At 34.4% G+C, this 20062-nt stretch overlaps 1 protein-coding gene across 1 annotated transcript in view; it reads left to right on the top strand.

The window, feature by feature from the left end:
- Positions 1-20062, top strand: part of LOC145318159 (uncharacterized) — a 32208-nt gene that overhangs the window by 10735 nt on the left and 1411 nt on the right. The window contains exons 4-21 of the mRNA XM_080159505.1: positions 222-310; positions 1770-1841; positions 2049-2144; positions 3732-3908; positions 4176-4211; positions 5424-5588; positions 5970-6015; positions 6614-6669; positions 6811-6896; positions 9167-9267; positions 10571-10691; positions 11847-11902; positions 12187-12369; positions 12471-15585; positions 15841-16040; positions 16119-16247; positions 16358-16403; positions 19844-19971. Of these exons, the coding sequence (XP_080015631.1) occupies positions 222-310; positions 1770-1841; positions 2049-2144; positions 3732-3908; positions 4176-4211; positions 5424-5588; positions 5970-6015; positions 6614-6669; positions 6811-6896; positions 9167-9267; positions 10571-10691; positions 11847-11902; positions 12187-12369; positions 12471-15585; positions 15841-16040; positions 16119-16247; positions 16358-16403; positions 19844-19971 (4902 nt within the window). The remainder of the gene's footprint in view (positions 1-221; positions 311-1769; positions 1842-2048; positions 2145-3731; positions 3909-4175; positions 4212-5423; positions 5589-5969; positions 6016-6613; positions 6670-6810; positions 6897-9166; positions 9268-10570; positions 10692-11846; positions 11903-12186; positions 12370-12470; positions 15586-15840; positions 16041-16118; positions 16248-16357; positions 16404-19843; positions 19972-20062) is intronic.

Below are 20062 nucleotides of genomic sequence, written 5' to 3'. Positions count from 1 at the left end.
GACTTAGCTCTCAATAAAGCACCGAAATATTATATGTAGTTTTTATTATTCGATGTTGATATGACTTAATGACATGACATTTTAAAGCGAAGCCGAAGTCCGTCCGTCACGATTTTTTTTGTTAATTTAGGCATGTTTGAATTGTCCTTACGATTTCAAACTCTGCATGATGCCATCCTATATTATTTAAGTGTTGTTTGCTTTTAAAAAACACATTTCAGATACGGTTACTCCGTGAAGCGCGTGAGTGGGGAGATAAATATAGATTCTGGTCATGTGCTGATGTTAATATTTTAAAAAATGAAGTCAGGTAATCTTTACTAATCCTTTTAATAAAGTAATAGGATCTCTGTCTGTCTCTAAAAACTGAACCCTTTACAGGGAAGCTTCTTCTGGTCCTTGGAAGGATAAAAACTATTTTCTCCCAAGAGAAATCGCCCCTAGAAAAAAAATTACACCCATCCCCCAAATTAACTTACTTATTCTTTCTAAAAGTACACTTGAAAGTAGGGGGTCAACTTCTAGGTTTTTCTTTGTTATTATATTGCAAATTAAACAATAATTTTGTAAATTGTTGTTTTTTATTTTAAAACCTCTGCTATTTTTATAGTTTTCGATCTTTGACAATTCTATTTACAGCTTATATTAATTCCGTTAGGATAATACATGTATAGTAAAATGAACTGACAGACACAGCAAGGGAATTCCAGTAAGTCATACAGTGGCGCCGCCTATCGATTTCTCTTGAATAGATGGTGGCCTTCCCCCAAAATAGTTATAAAACTAAAAGAATAACCAAATCAATTCAGCGATACACACATACAACAAAGATCCAATTACTTTTATGTAGGGATAGTTTTTTTAATACCCCTTAATCAACTTATTATTAACGATGGTTTTATTGAGACCCTATTGATTACCCCAGACAAATCTTATTTTAAATATGCCACGTTTCATCCATTAACAATTCAATAGATAGCAGATTTTCCTAATCATTCTTCACTTGAACTAGTTATCACCAGAGACAAATATCATCAATCTATTATTTATGAACAAGATTATTATAATTCTTGACATTTCTTTTTACATAAAATATTGATATGGGTAATCTTTTTTTTCAAAGAATTTGTCAAATGGAATTTTTCTGAAAAGCAAAATAGGGAATAGCTTTCACAAAATTCCGTAAAGTTGTGAGTAAGATGCCACTCAAATGTTATTAGGTCAAACTGTTTTTGAATATGTGTTTAATTATACTATGCGTTTAGTCAACATTAAGAACAGCTAGACTTAATAAGCGCATTTGACTGGAAGCTTGCTCACAATTTTACGGAATATTGCGAAAGCTACTATTCCCTTTTTTTAAAAACCTGCAACGATTTTAAAATCAGGGGTAGCCAGTCTAACCAACAATTCTACAAAAAATCGCGAAACCTTATGGGGTATCTAGTGATATAGTTTGTTTTTGTCATGTAAGTGAAGAGGGGTGGGAAAGAAGGGAAGGAAAAGGGGAAGGGAGTTGTGGGAAATTTTCCTTTACAGTTGTTTGTCAGAATAGCATTCCCTTGTCCCTGTTTTAAAAGAAGCTCTTCATGGTGCCTATAAAAAAATTTCAAAACTTTTAACCAAAGTATCCCCTATTTTTATAGACACTAAAAAGAGCTTTATTTTTTTAAGCTGAAATAGCAAGAAGTACGTCCATTCCATAATGAGATCATTTTGATAATTTCATAGAGTAAATCAAATGGATAACCTCCAGTTTTGTTTTGTAGTGATTGTGGGAGTAATGGAGATATGGACAAGAATGGAAAATGTTCTTGTCAACCAAAGTATTTTGGTACAAGGTTAGTAAACTTTTCAATAAAAAAAATCATGAAAATAATCCATTTTTTGTTGGCCTTAGCCTGTCCTGCAGCCCTTAGGTTCATAAAATAATTGATCCTATAATATTTAATTTTCTTTTTGCAGTATTTTTAAAAGGGATGTTATACTTTTAAATCTTAAAAATGTTTTTTATTAAATAAATTTATTTCAAATGTTAAATCATTCAGGTGTCAATATTTGGAGGACTGTTCAGACGATACAGATTGCGGGAGTGATATGAACAGGGGCAGATGTATACTTCCAGATAATACAGCTTTACCCAGGTTAGATTTATATACTACCAGATAATACAGCTTTACCCAGGTAAGATTTATATACTTCCAGATAAACAGCTTTACCTAGGTTAGATTTATATACTTCCAGATAATACAGCTTTACCCAGGTTAGATTTATATACTTCCAGATAATACAGCTTTACCCTGTAGGTTAGATTTATATACTTCCATATAATACAGCTTTACCCAGGTTAGATTTATATACTTACAGAAAATACAGCTTTAACCAAGTTAGATTTATATGCTTCCAGATAATACAGCTTTACCCTGTAGGTTAGATTTATATACTTCCAGATAATACAGCTTTACCCAGGTTAGATTTATATTAGGGTTGGGCCGGATACTTTTTTGGCCGGATACCGGATACCGGATTTCAGCTGATTTCAAATGCCGGATATCCGGCAAATATCCGGTTATCCGGCCAAATTACCGGATATCCGGCCGGATAACCGGCTAAATTACCAGATATTAAAGTAGCAAAAAAAAATTTATTAATAAACTTTTGGAGATTTCATAAATAAAATTTACATAAAGATAAACATATTCAAAAATGTTCTTCTAGCTTCAATAATAAGAAAATTATAGCCATTTAAAATTTTAAAAAGCAGAGATTTTTGGTGTAAAATATAAAAAAAGTTATAGCCGGATATCCGGCCGAATAGTTTCAATATCCGGTATCCGGCCGGATATTGAAAATGGCCGGATATCCGGCCACACCGGATATCCGGCCCAACCCTAATTTATATACTTACAGAAAATACAGCTTTACCCAGGTTAGATTTATATACTTCCAGATAATACAGCATTACCCAGGTTAGATTTATATACTTCCAGATAATACAGCTTTACCCAGGTTAGATTTATATACTTACAGAAAATACATCTTTACCCAGGTTAGATTTATATACTTCAAGATAATACAACTTTACCCAGGTTAGATTTATATACTTCCAGATATACAGATTTACCCAGGTTAGATTTATATACTTCCAGATAATACAGCTTTACCTAGGTTAGATTTATATACTTCCAGATAATACAGCTTTACCTAGGTTAGATTTATATACTTCCAGATATTACAGCTTTGCCCAGGTTAGATTTATATACTTCCAGATAATACAGCTTTACCTAGGTTAGATTTATATACTTCCAGATAATACAGCTTTACCCAGGTAAGATTTATATACATACAGAATACAGATTATGGAGGTAATATGAACAGGTCAGACTTCAAGATACTTCAAGATAATACAGCTTTACCCAGGTAAGATTTATATACATACAGAATACAGATTATGGAGGTAATATGAACAGAGGCAGATGTATACTTCCTGATAATACAGCTTTACCCAGGTTAGATTTATATACTTCCAGATAATACAGCTTTACCCAGGTAAGATTTATATACATACAGAATACAGGTACTGATACAGATACTTTTTTATATTTTCTATTTGTTTGTAGAAAGAATTCAATAATTTGTGGACAAAAATTAATTTTAAAAATTAGAAAAATCGTCCACATGCCATTTCTTGAATTAAAGTTTTTTTTACACTTCTTATTTATTATTGCTAGAGGTAAACGAGTGTGTTACTGTTCGGCTGGTCACTTTGGACGCTACTGCCAGCATAATTCCACCATTACCGGACCAGTTTCAGACCTGGACACATTCACCCGTCAGGATCTTGCAAGTACAGTCACTTTATTCTGGAAGCTACACAGCCAACAACAGCAAATTGATATGGTTGTCAGGAATGCAATAGATAATTATTTTAGTTTTGTCTATCAATAGTTTGAAGGTTTGAAAATTTTTTGCATTAAAAGGTTTTTAAGTTAGAATGTTTTTTAACCTATTTTTGATAGAATCACACTATACTAAGACATAAAAATATATTTCGATTTAAGCAAACATTTTCAATAAATTTTGTCTCTTGTAAAAATGAATCAAACAATATTAGCTTGGTCGTTTTATAAAAGGTCAATAAATGTGAAATAGATAATTGTAATTTTTGTGAACAGAGCCGAGACAGATACCTATGTTGGTGTTGGATGGAGGTAAAAATAGTTATTTCTCGCATCGTATTATGAACAGCTTTCCGCGGATATATATATACGTAGAAAACTTGATATAATACGATGCTAGACATAATTTTTCAGTATGGCTGGGAACCAGTTCTAATCCACCAGATATTAATTGGTTTCGAAGCGATACTGGAATAGTTATTTCTCGCATCGTATTATAAACGGCTTTCCGCGGATATAGAATGTACAATTATAAGATTAAAACTAGTTTTATTAGCCCCGAGATGCCGAAGGCACGGGCTAAAAAAACTGGTTTTAATCTTATGATTGTACATTTCTATATTCGTAGAAAACTGGATATAATACGATGCTAGACATAGTTTTTTCGTATGGATGAGAACCGGTTCCTATCCACCGAATTCGAATGAATACTAGAAATAATATTATCTTATATTATTTGATTCCAGCTGGTATTGTCATCTTGTCGTTGCTTTGCTAATTATAAGTCTAATTATCCTTGTTAGACGATAAATTGCAACCTATTACAATTAAGTTTTTATTATTTGTAAGGATGGATGTAGAATACCTGAATGTTGTGAGAGATTCTCGCAAACCGGCTCTTTTCTCCCAGCTGGCTAAAATAACGATACCCCTCCACTTTTATGGCTTTACCCCATCCCCTCCCCTGACCATGGCGGAAAGTAAAGACCAATATCTGAGGACTATATTTGTAACCATAGACGTCCAAGGGGGGGAAAAAAGGGGTGATTACCCCCCCCCCCCAAACGAATTTGGGAATGCCGTAGGCACCCCCAAAATATTTTTTTCATTTTACCCCTTCCATTTAAAACTTACCCCCTCCAAAAATAAAAAATCCCACACAAAAAAAGATTTTGGCGCGCTGCGCGCGCATTTTTACTACTAAATATTGATAAATTATTAAATTACCCCCCCCCCCCCCTAAAATTTTACCCCGTGGGTAAATTTTGGGTGAGGTAAACAAAATTTACCCCTGCCAACAGATTTAACGGGGGGTAATTACCCCCCCCCCCAAGCAAATTTTACCCCCGGGGTAAAAATTTTGGGGGGGTAAACAAAATTTGCAGCGCGCTTCGCGAGCTATTTCACCCCCCCCCCCAAAAAAAAAGCAAATTATCACCCCTTCCAAATAAAAGAGCTTGGACGCCCCTGTTTGCAACTAAATTGGCGACAAATTGACAATATGCACGTATATCCTTTTTGTAGGCCTGGAAATATGACCAAAGATTGTAAGTCAGCGTTTACTGGACTTACAGACATGGAAGATCCTGCTTTTGCTCCACGTGGGGACTTTCATGCCATGGACTGCACTGACGTGGTTATAGGGATGGTTAAGGATGGTCTTAGTAGAGTTGTTGATTCATATACCAGGTTAGATGTTTGTTTATTACAGGATTTTACATTATATTAATCATAATGTGATTATAATTATATAGATGCTTGGCATATAATATTGTACCTTGTTATTCTAGAAATCAGTATAAAAATCACACGAATATGATAATTATATCATAACAAGTTTTCGTTAAAAAACACAGCATTTTTTTAAAGGAAGTACGAACTTTCTGGTAACGATTATTAAGGTGCTATGTTGCCTAAATCGTTCTGTTACAGAAGTCAACATGCCAAGTTTAAAAATCGATGCCCAACATGCCTAAATTAGCTATATAAGAGCTGACCATTTGTAAAAAAAAGCTTTACTTTTAAATATGTTATAGAATTAGTTTTAATGAATGCCTTTTTATTATTAAGAGATAGATCAACCCCTCTACCAGATGAAGATTATGGTGGCTCACAGGTACATTTACAATTACATACTTACTTGTATTAGTAGTAGTCGAGTCTAGTTGTTTCTAAGTCTGTTTGCTATTTACAATACTTTAATTTACTTAATTCCAATGAAATCTAAAACTTTTTGTGAACTTTATAATTTTATTTGTTTATTGGTGCTATCAAATGAAGTGACCCCCCTCCCCATATTTTTAGAACAAATTGATAATATGGGAGGGGCTGGTTTTTTTCCTTTGAGTGCCTACCCATTACCTAATATGACCTAACCTAACCATACTTAAAGTAATAATATAAGAAATGGGTGTATCAGTGTTCTAAAATTATGAAATTGATTTAATTTTTTTTCTCGTATTCATTTGAATCCGGTGGATAGGAACCGGTTCTCATGAATACGAAAAAACTATGTCTAGCATCGTATTATATCCAGTTTTCTACGAATATAGAAATGTACAATCATAAGATTAAAACTAGTTTTTTTAGCCGGTGCCTTCGGAACCACGGGGCTAAAAAAACTAGTTTTAATCTTATAATTGTACATTCTATATCCGCGGAAAGCCGTTTATAATACGATACGAGAAATAACTATTCTTCAATTTATTTTCTAGGATTTAATAAGTGGTATTGCATACAAAGAAGATAAATTTACATATTTATTGTTCAGGTAATTAATTAATTTTAAAAACAACATAATTGTATTTTAATATTATTTGCAAAGTTTTAAATATATAATATATTTTGACTTAATTAAATGGAGTGCTTATTTTAAAACCTGTTGCCCTATGCAATATCTTTATGTATTAAGGAAGAATATTAAATCAGTTCATCCAACCGATAACAATATTTTACCTGGTGAAATGCATCTCATATTTGCTTACGGACAAAATCCAGGTAAATATCCTGGAGAACATATTTTTACAATTTAAATACACCCACCCCCCCCCCCCCCACCACCCCTTCTAGTTTATATTTTGAATTCAATTTAGCAGAAAAAAATAAGATATACATGTATCTCTGTAGATTTAAATGTAAAAATAAGGCCTATATATTAAAGTTTTAGTTTAATGTTATAGTTATTAGTCAATAAGCTACTTTAAATATGAAAATATTGATATTTAATGATTTAGTGATATATTTAACCTAAGGTTGGCTTTTTCCTTTTTTAAATTGAAGGATAAAATGCTTTATAAACAGGGATTTAAGAGATACAGCAAATTTAATTTCAGTTAGTTTTTTATTTAATTCATTATTTAAGAAAAGGAAACAATAATTTAAGTGCTCCAAAATTTAAAGATTTTTTAGTTTTTTTAGTACCTATTTTACCGTATATTTATTTTTCATATATGTTATATGTATATTTAATATATGTATGTATGCATATTCTGAATATATCTATCTTTTTATATGTTCTATCAAAAATATGATGTATATGATTTTGTATTTTGATTATATGTGCCAATTTTATCATCCCCATATAAGCAGAAATTTCGGATCTAGTACAGTTCACGGAAAAATATTCCTGGTTACGATTATCTCAAAAAAAATCTATAAACTTTAAGGCTGCTAGCTGCTAAACTACAGAACATACATGTCATATACACACAACTTTGAAAGGGGCATACGAATGTATAAAAATAATCAGGTATAGCCTTCCTAGATCCAATGATTCACAGGGAAAGCGTTACTTAAGAAAAATGCGTAAAATAAGTCTTTTTGGCGCATTTTTGTGCACTGGGAGTTAATTTGGCATTATTGAGTAATTACTATTCCAGATTATTTGTAGGCATTCTTTTGCTAGTTAAAATTTAGCGCGAGCATAACTGTTTGGCCGTTAGCAGCCTTTAAAGTTAATAGATTTTTATAGTTAATCATTACCATATCTGAAATCTCTCCCATAAAGTGTAATAGACCTTAAAAGTAGAACCATTTCGAGTCAGTTATTTTTGAGATCTTTAGCTTCTAACATTTAAAACCTTACTACTTTATATTTTAATAGGATTAGGTATCAATATTACAAAACCTCCTATCAACTACCGGGATAGAATATTTTATCAAGTGGATCTTTTCATAAAAAATAACATAAACACTAATCACGATATTATTTGATATTTATAAAAATGAGTTTAACATTTAATGTTATATTTTCGATTTTCAACTAAAAAACATTTAATTAATTTTATATCCTATTATATAAAGTAGTAAGCGTTTTTTGTCTGTCCCGAAGGATCTCGATAACCGCTGAACTGATATTGTTTTCCTTTACAGTGAACCTTCCTATAGGTCCTGGGAAGGTTTTAAACTATTTTTGGGGAGGGTGTCTTCAGCCCCCCCCCAAAAAAAAATTTTTTTTACTCTTTTGAAACTCAAATTTAAAATGGGACGACTTTTTCCCTTCCTACATTGAGTGCCCCTAGAGGCTTCTAGGGGGTGTAGCCGCTAGTATTTAATATAGGAAAATAGCAAGGCTACCTACAAGTTTGATTTAGCATTTGCCTAGCCTTGAACTGTTCTACTTCCCCCTTTCTTTTTAAAAGCGAAGCTTTTCCATAATAAGGGTCGGTCCGTACGTCCGTCCGTCCGAGATAGATAGCTTTTATTCGTTAATTTAGGCATGTTAGAATTGTCCTATCGATTTCAAACTTTGCATGATGATTCCTGTAGTAGTTAGGTACGATTTAGAAAGCGTAGCAACTCTATAATCATTACCAGAATGTCCGTATGTCTATTTTAAACATGTTGATTTTTTTACTTTTTTAACAACAAATTTTTATGTGATCTAATCATCCGATTGATCTGATTTTTGGTATATTAATTCCTGGGACAACAAAGTATAATTTAATAAGCTAAGCAACTCTATAATCAAGTCCTAAAAATGTAAGTATGTCAATAAACATTATCCTGAATCAAGCAGTTTTTCAACAAATTTACTTAAAATTTTGCTTTGACTCTTATACATTTATATTATGATTATTCAGTTATGACACTATACAAGTGTTAATGTCCGTTTGTCCTATCGTTTCAGTGCTTCGCTTTTATGGATGTTGTCATTCTTGTCTGTTTGAGTCCTTATTAAAACACAAAACAAATGCATAGAAACCGATCTTCATTAAACCGTGTTTTCCCCCAAAGTTTTATTTGTATTTGTCTTACTTAATTTGTAGAAACGCAGGTGACCGATGGAAAATCAACGTTTTACAAGAAGGATGAGTTGAAATACCATGGAAGACAAAATCGAGGTGCAAGGAAAATCACTTTTATCGAGGTAGGGTCTTTCATAAGACATATAAACTAATTAGTTTTAAAAGCTATTGATCCATCTCAACCCAAGACTACTTTATCAAACTAACATCTTTGTACAGGCCATATATATATTTCAATAACTAAGGTTATCATTCTCAATCGTCCTGTAAAGGAAAAAAACACAAATCAGTAAATAATACATACAAAAAGTCTATTTTTGAAGAATCTGAATAAGATATTTAACGTTTCTTTTTTTCTTTTTGATTTGAAGAATTGTAGAGATGCATCGCATCTTTATAAAAGGTTATGTAATTTGAAATGCTGTTAAAATTAAATTTTCATAAATCATATTAATAAAAACACATACCTATAAACTTTTTTGACATTTTAAACATATTTACACTCCCGCTACATATCTATTTATGGTCTAACAGCAGACCATTTCAAAACAAACAAAAAAACTGAAAGAAAGGGTTGAAGATTTTGAGCGTAGCAAGAGGGGATTGTGGTGTGGTTGTTATTTTCATTTTTTTAAAACTAATTAGTTTCATTTTTTAAAACTAATTAAAATATCTTGTTAGCCATAGTTTCTAAATGTTTCGACCTATGTAGTTAGGGAATTGGACGAGACACTTTTATATTTTATTAGTGTGTAATATATGAAATGAAGCTTTTTATAGTGCCAATATTATAGCCACTATACACAGCTTTCTTTGAAATAAGATATATTTTCTCAGCTTCTACAATACGTAAACGGCTAAAATTTTTCATGAATATTCTCTGGAACTTTAATCATCTGGCCTTTGACTTACTGTCTGTCCGTCTGTATGTCTAAATTTTTTTTCAAGTTCGTACTTCGTTATGTTTAGATATATTAATCCTTGTTCTGACATAGTTGTGCGATTTGTCCAGCCATTCCTGATAAAAATATTGATAGCCTGATATCTAGTTGCCGAATGTGTACGCAGTTTCCTGGGTGTTTCCTCATCCTAGCTCAATATTTACTACTAGCTAAAAAAGCTTCAAACTTCAAAAAAAAAAATCAAAATTTAAAAAATTCAAATTTATAATGTATATTGTATAAATCGTTTACACATTCAAATTTTGATTTTTTTAAGGGAAGTTTGAAGATTTGTAGCTAGTAGTAAATATTGAGCGAGGATGAGGAAACACCCAGGAAACTGCGTACACATTCGGCAACTAGATATCAGGCTATCAAAATATTTGCTTACATTACTACTAACATATCTGTTCTTTTATCATCTGAAAGGTTGTAGCCAAATTTTTGCTGTGCTACTTATGGACAAGTTATGTAATTTATGCAGGTGGAAATGCAGAAAAATGAAAAGTGTGAGTTTAATTATCCCACTGGCTGTAGCAGAGATAGTTGTCAGTATACTGCTACCTGGTCTTGGTCACAATCTAAACAACTTCTAGATGTTAAAGGTAATACATTTTCTCGTATTCATTCGAATCCGGTGGATAGGAACCGGTTCTCATCCATACGAAAAAACTATGTCTAGCATCGTATTATAACCAGCTTTCTACGAATATAGAAATGTACAATCATAAGATTGAAACCAGTTTTTTTAGCCCGTGCCTACGGCACCTAGGGGCTAAAAAACTGGTTTTAATCTTATAATTGTACATTCTATATCCGCGGAAAGCCGTTTATAATACGATGCGAGAAATAACTATTCCCAACTTGAAATCCGTCCGTCAGTCTATCCACCCGTTCGTCCATGGGGAAAATGTGATTTTCTTGGCTGCTATTAAGGATAGACAGATGGAATATTTGGTGAATACAGTGTGTTTTTTTATGAGAACTTTTTGAAAGCAATTTTACCCCACTTATAGTTATCAGAATTTAATGATTAACGGCTTATTTTCTTCGTTTTTATAACCATTTTTAAAACATTAAAAAAATATTTCAGTTTTTATTTAAAAAGTGCACTAAAATCAAAAATTCAAAACTTAGGTGTCAACATCTAAAAAAGGTTTTAGCGCATTTTTCTTAAGCTCAAATCTTCTACCCTTTGCAAGAAAAAATTGGATTTTCAGTAGTCCACTTTGGGGGGCCAGTACTCCCTCCCTGGTTGAGATATGGCCTTCAAACTTTAATATGTTCTATTACATGTCCCCAAAAATATCTGTATCAATTTTTAACTCTGTATCTCAACTTTGAAGCGTTTTGCATCCATTCTTGCAAAGGGTAGAAGATTTGAGCATGAGAAAAATGCGCTAAAACCATTTTTAGATGTTGACACCTAGGTTTTGATTTTTTTATTTTACTCTACTTTTTTAATACAAACTGAAACATTTTTTTGATGTTCTATGAATGGTTATAAAAAACGAAGAAAATAAGCAATTAATCATTAAATTCTGATAACTATAAGTGGGGTAAAATTGCTTTCAAAAAAGTTCTCATAAAAAAAAACACACTGTATTTCGTGTTTTTTAAAACTGACCATCTGATTTAATTTTTTGGTCCAGTGATTTTTTGTGCTAATTATGGATGTTGTCAACCTTGCTCATAAAAATTAAATTAACCCTTAGCCTGTTCAAGTTGAAGTAAGTTCCACATTTGTATATTTGTTTTAGTTTCCAGTAACATTGGAGAATGGTTTGGTATTGGTATAAGCAACACTCCCTACATGGTAATATTTTTTTTATAATCTTTTTAAAATTATATAACTACACAGAGGCATAAGTGGAATACAATGGTACAAATAATATTCTGTTGATTCTGTATTTGGGTTGAAATATCTTTGTTTAAAGGAAAGAATAGATTTGCCAGAGAGGCTAGATAGATTAACCACGCATAGAGAAACTACCAAGTCCTCCCCCCCCCCCCTGACCTAAAAATACATAGATATAATTTCGTTAAAAACTAAGTAAAAGTTAAAGCTAAATTAAAAACAATATTTTTTTCTATATTTAGGAAGATTCCTTTGTTATAATTGGAACAAGAGATGCAAGCGAGGAACTGAAAGTTTGGGAAGGTTTTCTGACAGGCTACAGAGCACCACAATTAAAAAATCCTGCTCTAATATTTAATCATGTTATTAAGCAAGAAGATATAAAAAGAGAATTTAAGTTTTCAATGGTCACAGATATGTCAGATGTAAGTTTAAATGTGTTTATTTTAATTAAGTATATAAAATATTTCATACAGTTCTTCATATTACCATATTTTGTTTTTTTTTATTCTTTAATATATTTTAGGACAGTCCTGTCAATTTTTCTTCACCTATTCATTTCCTGTTTCCAACCAGTGGGGGAGATGTAAAAGTTGGAAACCCTCCCTCACTCTTTAGACATAAAGAAACCCCAGATATTTCTTTGGAGCTTAATTTGAGGGATTGTGTTAGTTACAGCCCCGATCCTGAGTCAGAATCGATTGCTGAACCGGCTCCTGAACCAGAATCAAGTGCTGAACCGGCGCCTGAGCCAGAATCAAGTGCTGAACCGGCTCCAGAACCAGAATCCAGTGCTGAACCGGCTCCTGAACCAGAATCAAGTGCTGAACCGGCGCCTGAACCAGAATCAAGTGCTGAACCGGCTGCAGAACCAGAGTCAAGTGCTGAACCGGCTGCGGAACCAGAATCAAGTGCTGAACCGGCTCCTGAACCAGAATCAAGTACTAAACCGGCTGCAGAACCAGAGTCAAGTGCTGAACCGGTTGCGGAACCAGAATCAAGTGCTGAACCGGCTGCGGAACCAGAATCAAGTGCTGAACCGGCTCCTGAGCCAGAATCAAGTGCTGAACTGACTCCTGAACCAGCATCAAATGCTGAACCGGCTGCAGAACCAGAGTCAAGTGCTGAACCGGCTGCTGAACCAGAATCAAGTGCTGAACCGGCTCCTGAACCAGAATCAAGTGCTGAACCGGCTGCAGGACCAGAGTCAAGTGCTGAACCGGTTGCGGAACCAGAATCAAGTGCTGAACCGGCTGCGGAACCAGAATCAAGTGCTGAACCGGCTGCGGAACCAGAATCAAGTGCTGAACCGGCTCCTGAGCCAGAATCAAGTGCTGAACTGACTCCTCAACCAGCATCAAGTGCTGAACCGGCGCCTGAACCAGAATCAAGTGCTGAACCGACTGTAGAACCAGAGTCAAGTGCTGAACCGGCTGTGGAACCAGAATCAAGGGCTGAACTGGCTCCAGAAACAGAATCTAGTACTGAACCGGCTGCAGAACCAGAGTCAAGTGCTGAACCGGTTGCGGAACCAAAATCAAGTGCTGAACCGGCCGCAGAACCAGAGTCAAGTGCTGAACCGGCTGCGGAACCCGAATCAAGTGCTGAACTGGCTCCAGAACCAGAATCCAATGCTGAACCGTCTACTGAACCAGAATCAAGTGCTGAAACGGTTGCAGGACCAGAGTCAAGTGCTGAACCGGTTGCGGAACCAGAATCAAGTGCTGAACCGGTTGCAGAACCAGGATCAAGTGCTGAACTGGCTACTGAACCAGAATCAAGTGCTGAACTGACTCCTAAACCAGCATCAAGTGCTGAACCAGCGCCTGAACCAGAATCAACTGCTGAACCGGCTGCAGAACCAAAGTCAAGTTCTAAACCAGCTACGGAACCAGAATCAAGTGCTGAACTGACTCTAGAAACAGAATCTAGTGCTGAACCAGCTTCTGAACCAGAATCAAGTGCTGAACCGGCTGCAGGACCAGAATCAATTGCTGAACCGGCTCCTGAACCAGAATCAAGTGCAGAACCGTCATCTGAACCAGAATCAAGTGATGAACCAGCACCTGAACCAGAATCAAGTGCTGAACCAGCGCCTGAACCAGAAGACAGTGCTGAACTGACTTCTGAATCAGAATCAAGTGCTGAGCCAGCTCCTGAACCAGAATCAAGTGTGGAACTAACTCCTGAACAAAACTCAGTTGCTGAACTTTCTCCTGAAACGAAATCTGTTACTGTAACAGAATACGATGCAAAACTTGAAGCTGAATTAACATTAGAGCCTCAGCCTTGCATAGAACCTGAGACGGCTGCTGAATCCTCTTTTAAATCTTATTCAGACGCAGAGCCTAATCCTAAACCAAAACCTGGATCAAAACCAGATTCCATAACAGATATTGAAACTATTTCTAAACCTACCCCTGAATCAGATTCTGATTCAAAACCTACACCTAAATCAGTATCAGATTCAGAACCTGCACCTGAACCAGAAACAGAGTCAGAACCTGCACCTGAACCAGAATCAGATTCAGAATCTGCACCTGAACCAGAATCAGATTCAGAACCTGCACCTGAACAAGAATTAGATTCAGAATCTGCATCTGAACAAGAATCAGATTCAGAACCTACATCTGAACCAGAATCAGAGTCAGAAACTGCACCTGAACCAGAATCAGATCCAGAACCTACATCTGAACCAGAATCAGATTCAGAACCTTCACCTGAACCAGAATTAGATTCAGAACCTACACCTGAACCAGAATCAGATTCAGAGCCTTCACCTGAAACAGAATCAGATTCAGAGCCTTCATCTGAACCAGAATTAGATTCAGAACCTACATCTGAACCAGAATCAGAGTCAGAAACTGCACCTGAACCAGAATCAGATTCAGAACCTACATCTGAACCAGAATCAGATTCAGAACCTTCACCTGAACCAGAATTAGATTCAGAACCTACACCTGAACCAGAATCAGATTCAGAGCCTTCACCTGAAACAGAATCAGATTCAGAGCCTTCACCTGAACCAGTTTCAGATTCAGAACCTACACCTAAACCAGAATCAGATTCAAAACCTGCACCTAAATTAGAATCAGAAGCTGAACCAACTTCAGAACCAGAATCAGCACCTGAACCTTCTCCTGAACAGGAATCATCACCTGAACCTACTCCTGAACAAGAATCAATGACAAGTGAACCTAATCCTGAACCAGAATTAGCTGATGAAAATTTAACAATCAAGACTGTCAAATTCGGTAAATCTTTGGAATCCTACAATGAAATCGCTGGATCTCAATTTTTTTCATGCCATAGATCCACAAACGGAAAATTATACAGAAAAAGTTTTCAACAATTAAATAAATTATTTGATCATTGTGATTTGAACAATTTAATTATACCAAACAAATCCTCTTTTGAGATAAAAAGAAAAGGCTTGTATAAGATAAGCTTAATATTATTACTTAAGAATGATGATCTTGGTGAAATGAAAATAAAGCTTATAAAAAATGCTGATAATATTATTGGTGAAACAAGACTTAGTTTCAAACTACCCAATGATACCAGTACAAATATTGCTACCTCAAGTAATCTTGTTATTCTAGAAAATTTTGCGGTTGGTGATACTTTATCAATAGATTTAGGTGAGTTGTAATCGTGTATATTATCCTATCTTATCTTTAATATAAACCCGTTAGGATGCATTAAAAATATTTATGAAAAATGGAATATCCTAATGAGGGTCAGGTATAGATTTTTAGCTGCTTTTTAAAATTGTAAGAGGTTGATTTAATGGGCGGCCTACGCTAGGTTGAGCCATGGTTGTAATATATAGTTTATTAATAAAACATTATTCTATGTATTGGAGTAATGAAAAAATTACAAAACTTTGTATTTAGATGTTAAGACTGATAACAGTTACATCAGAAGTTCTTCATGGAGATTATTCCGTCTGGAGGGTGAACTTATAAAGGACCAAGGTTTCTCCTGTCCACTCACTGGCTTAGAAACTACCTGTTCTCTACAGAATCAACGCCAACAGACAGCTGATAATGAAAATGAGATTTTTGAAGTCACAGTTTCCGGTTTTGTAAAATTGGTAAGCTTTTCCATGAAAAAACTTAATGTTAAAACTTTTTTTTGCAAGTTTTTATTATTATTTTTTTTCTTATTGCAGGCAAGTTATGGAACCCATATTCTTTCTGTGATGAATGGTGCTGCAAATATAATGTCAATAAACACGGGTATCATCAATTATCAAAATATCAAATCTTCAGTTGAAGCAACTTTGCCTTTCAGTAAAAGTGTAAGTATAAAATTTGTTGCTCAGATATGTTTTGATGGAATAATTCTTTAATAATCGCAGTCGCGCTCCTTAAGCCTTGAATTACATAAAATAAAATATTTATATTTCAGATGATGGTAAAAATTAATATAAGTGAAGGAATAACTATTAACTCAGGTAAGTTGAATTATCTCAACATTTTCCAAAACAAAAATTTTACATAAACCCTATAAATTAGGTATGTTCATTGTTTAGATATCTATTATCAAAAATTGTAAATTTTACTATAGTTTTTTAAACGCGAAGCTTTTCTATAATTAGGGTCGGTCCGTCCGTCCGTTACAGTTAGCTCTTTTCGTTAATTTAAACAGGTTAGAATTGTCCTATCGATTTCAAACTTTGCAAGTTGATTCCTATAACAGTTAGGTACAGAAAGCGCAGCAACTCTATAATCGTTACCAGCAAGTCTGTACGTCCATTTAAAACAAGCTGATTTTTTACTTTTTTGACAACAAACTTTTCAATGTTATAATTATCCTATTAATCTGATTTTTTTAATACTGATTCCTTTTACAACAAGGTATAGTGTTATAAGCGAAGCATCCCTATAATCAAGTCCTAAAAACGTCAGTATCATGTATTTAATCAGTTTTGCAACAAATTTACTTACAATTTTGAGTAGACATGCATTAATCTTCAATTTAGTCAGTTCTGACACTCTACAAGTGTTAAAGTTCGTTTGTCCTTCTGTTTCAGAGCTTCGCATTTGTGAATGTTGTCATCCTTGTTTTTCTCAGAAAACACTATTTATTTGGTGCTTGCTTACATGTGAAGACCGGAGCACCGAAAACCCCCCCCCCCGCTTAGTTTTGACAAAAATCAAAAATAAGGGGGGGGTAGTTTTTTAACCCCCCGCTTAGTTTTGACAAAAATCAAAAATAAGGGGGGGGTAGTTTTTAACCCCCCCCTTAATTTTGATGAAAATCAAAAATAAGGGGGGGGTAGTTTTTTCACTGTACAACACGCCAGAAAGTTGAGTGAGGTAAATCAAGTAAATCCAGTATACCAGAGGGGAAACCTTATTACAGGGATATACATGTTTTGGGGCATAATTTCCTTATTTATTTATTTATTTTCCCAGTAAAAGGTTTTAATTTTGTGCGCACAAAATTAAAACCTTTTACTGGGAAAATAAATAAATAAATAAGGAAATTATGCCCCAAAACATGAATATCCCTGTAATAAGGTTTCCCTTCTGGTATACTAGATTTACTTGATTTACCTCACTCAACTTTCTGGCGTAATGTACAGTGAAAAAACTACCCCCCCCTTATTTTTGATTTTCTTCAAAATTAAGGGGGGGGTTTTGAACAAAAAGTCTTTGCCTTTCCCTGCACTTTTCCTCCTTGCCATTTTCCAGACATTAAAAAACTACCCCCCCCTTATTTTTGATTTTTGTCAAAACTAAGCGGGGGGGGGGGTTTTCGGTGCTCCAGTCTACCACATGTAAGCAAGTACCAAAAATAAGTAAAATAAACAAAAATAAAATGATGAACAGGTCTAATGTGCATAAAGTAAAGAATAATGCTTGAGGTTAAATGATAGTGCCAATCAACTTATGCAAAAACATATTTATTATAAATTTCAAGGTACGATCTTACAGTTGATAATAAGCTTAAAAGTACGTGTAATAGGTAGAAATATAATTAATTTTCAATTCAAAATGTCAAAGCACAGATATGTCCTGGTTAAATTGTATTTAGTAAGGAAGCATCATGTTGGTACAAGGGTTTTATGTGAAGAGGGGCAGGGAGAGGTGAAAGCCGAGACTAGTGGTTAAGCAGCTAGTAATTCATGAGTAATTCATATAGATAAGATAATGTGTTAATAGAGAAGCTAATATCTTAATTTCTAATGGGAAATTTTAGTGATGTGAATTGTTTGGTATGACAGGCAGACCGAAAGAGATGATTTTTAAAAGCTTCGCTGCAAAAAAAAATATTTTGAGCTTTTAATAATATTTTGCAAGACTAGTATTCTGAGATGAAAATGACTTGCATTTATTTTTTACCAATTTACTCAACAAAAGAGAATTTTTCATATTGTATCAAGGACAATATTGTCTATGAGAAGTACAGCTTGAAAAAGTTAAAATAATAAAAGAAAAAGAACTGGATGAAAGTATATTCTAGCAAGTATTGTGTTAGAACAATGCATTTGACATTTTCGTCATATAAACCATTTAATTGAGAGCATTTCATGATTAAAATTTTCATTATCTATCGATAATTTATTAATCAAGCTAAATATTATGTTCTTATGGTGTATTTAGAGACGCACAAACGCTGATTGAAGAGTAGCCTCGCTAACAAATACATTTTACGTATTTTTTAACTCCCTGTGGCTTAGTTTGTAATGAGCCAATATTTGTATGTTATGGAATTTCTTGGCCACAGTTAGGCAATGTGAATTTTCATGCTCCGATAGGTCATCTTAAGGGTTGTTAAGTACTCTCAAGGAAATTATATGTTTGTCTGTTAAGATCTCGCTAATCACTGAACAAATTCATTAAAGGGAAGCTTCACAGGGAAGCCTAGGGATGGTTTAAGACAATTTTACCCTGATACTAGGGTTCGCAGACGCTGGTTATCAAAAACGAAACTTTTCTATAATTAGGGTAGGTCCGTCCGTCCTGACCATGTTAGAATTGTCCTATCGATTTCAAACTTTAAATGATGATTCCTGTAGAAGTTAGGTACGATTTAGTAAGCGAAGCAACTCTTAAATTGTTACCACAATGTCCGGAGCGGAGCATCTCTATAATTAATTCCTAAAACTATGAGTTTGTCCTTATTATCCTAAATATTATCTTGTATTTAAGCAGTTTTTCAACTTAGACTTTGTTTAGACTTTATATTCTGAATAAGGTCCTACCCCAAACGTAGGAGTCCCAAACGTCGGAGTGGACAAACGCAGGAGTCCCAAACGTCGGAGTGGACAAACATAGGAGTGGGAAAAACGTCGGAGTGGACAAACGTCGGAGTGGACATTGCTTAAGTAAAACGAAGGAGTCTCCGCTATTTTAATAATATGACAATTTTGAAATTTCTTTTATATCCCTCTATCTACAAAAAAAATGGTTATGGCCGCAGCGCTCGGCACCCTAGCCTGCCTAGCCGCAGCACTCGGCCCTCTGGCCTATAACCTAACCTAACCTAACTAAGAAAAATAAGGGGACCGAGGGAGGGGGGTGTATAAAAAAATTCAAATTGAAAAAAAAATCAAAATTCAAAAAAAATTCAAAATTAAAAAAAAAATTCAAAATTAAAAAAAAAATTCAAAATTAAAAAAAAAATTTTGGGACTCCTGCGTTTGTCCACTCCTACGTTTGTCCCAAAAATCCTGTGTTTGTCCACTCCGACGTTTGTCCCACTCCGACGTTTGGGACTCCTGCGTTTGTCCACTCCGATGTTTTTTTCACTCCTACGTATGGGACTCCTACGTTTGTCGTGGAACCCTGAATACAAGTGTTAATGTTTGTTTGTCCTACCAATTCAGAGCTTCGTTTTTATTGATTTTGCCATCTTTGTTTAAAAATGATTAAATTGAATGTTAAGAGGATGGAGACTGGAGTGGAAGGGTAGTACTGACAAGAATGAACATGGGAGGAGCAGCTCAGCCTATTATACAATGCCAACATGAGGAGCCAATAAAAACCAAGCTTGTTGCCTTGTCTACTTGCCAGGTATAATCATCAGGCTTCGCTGTTTTTAGGATTGATGGTTAAAATTGTTTCAAAAGAGATATCATAACAACATTATTGACTTCTAAAGCTT

The sequence above is a fragment of the Acartia tonsa genome, chromosome 4 (assembly GCF_053477335.1).
Source record: "Acartia tonsa isolate MP-2025a chromosome 4, ASM5347733v1, whole genome shotgun sequence".
NCBI lineage: Eukaryota > Metazoa > Arthropoda > Copepoda > Calanoida > Acartiidae > Acartia > Acartia tonsa.
This window is presented reverse-complemented; position numbering and strand designations above follow the sequence as displayed.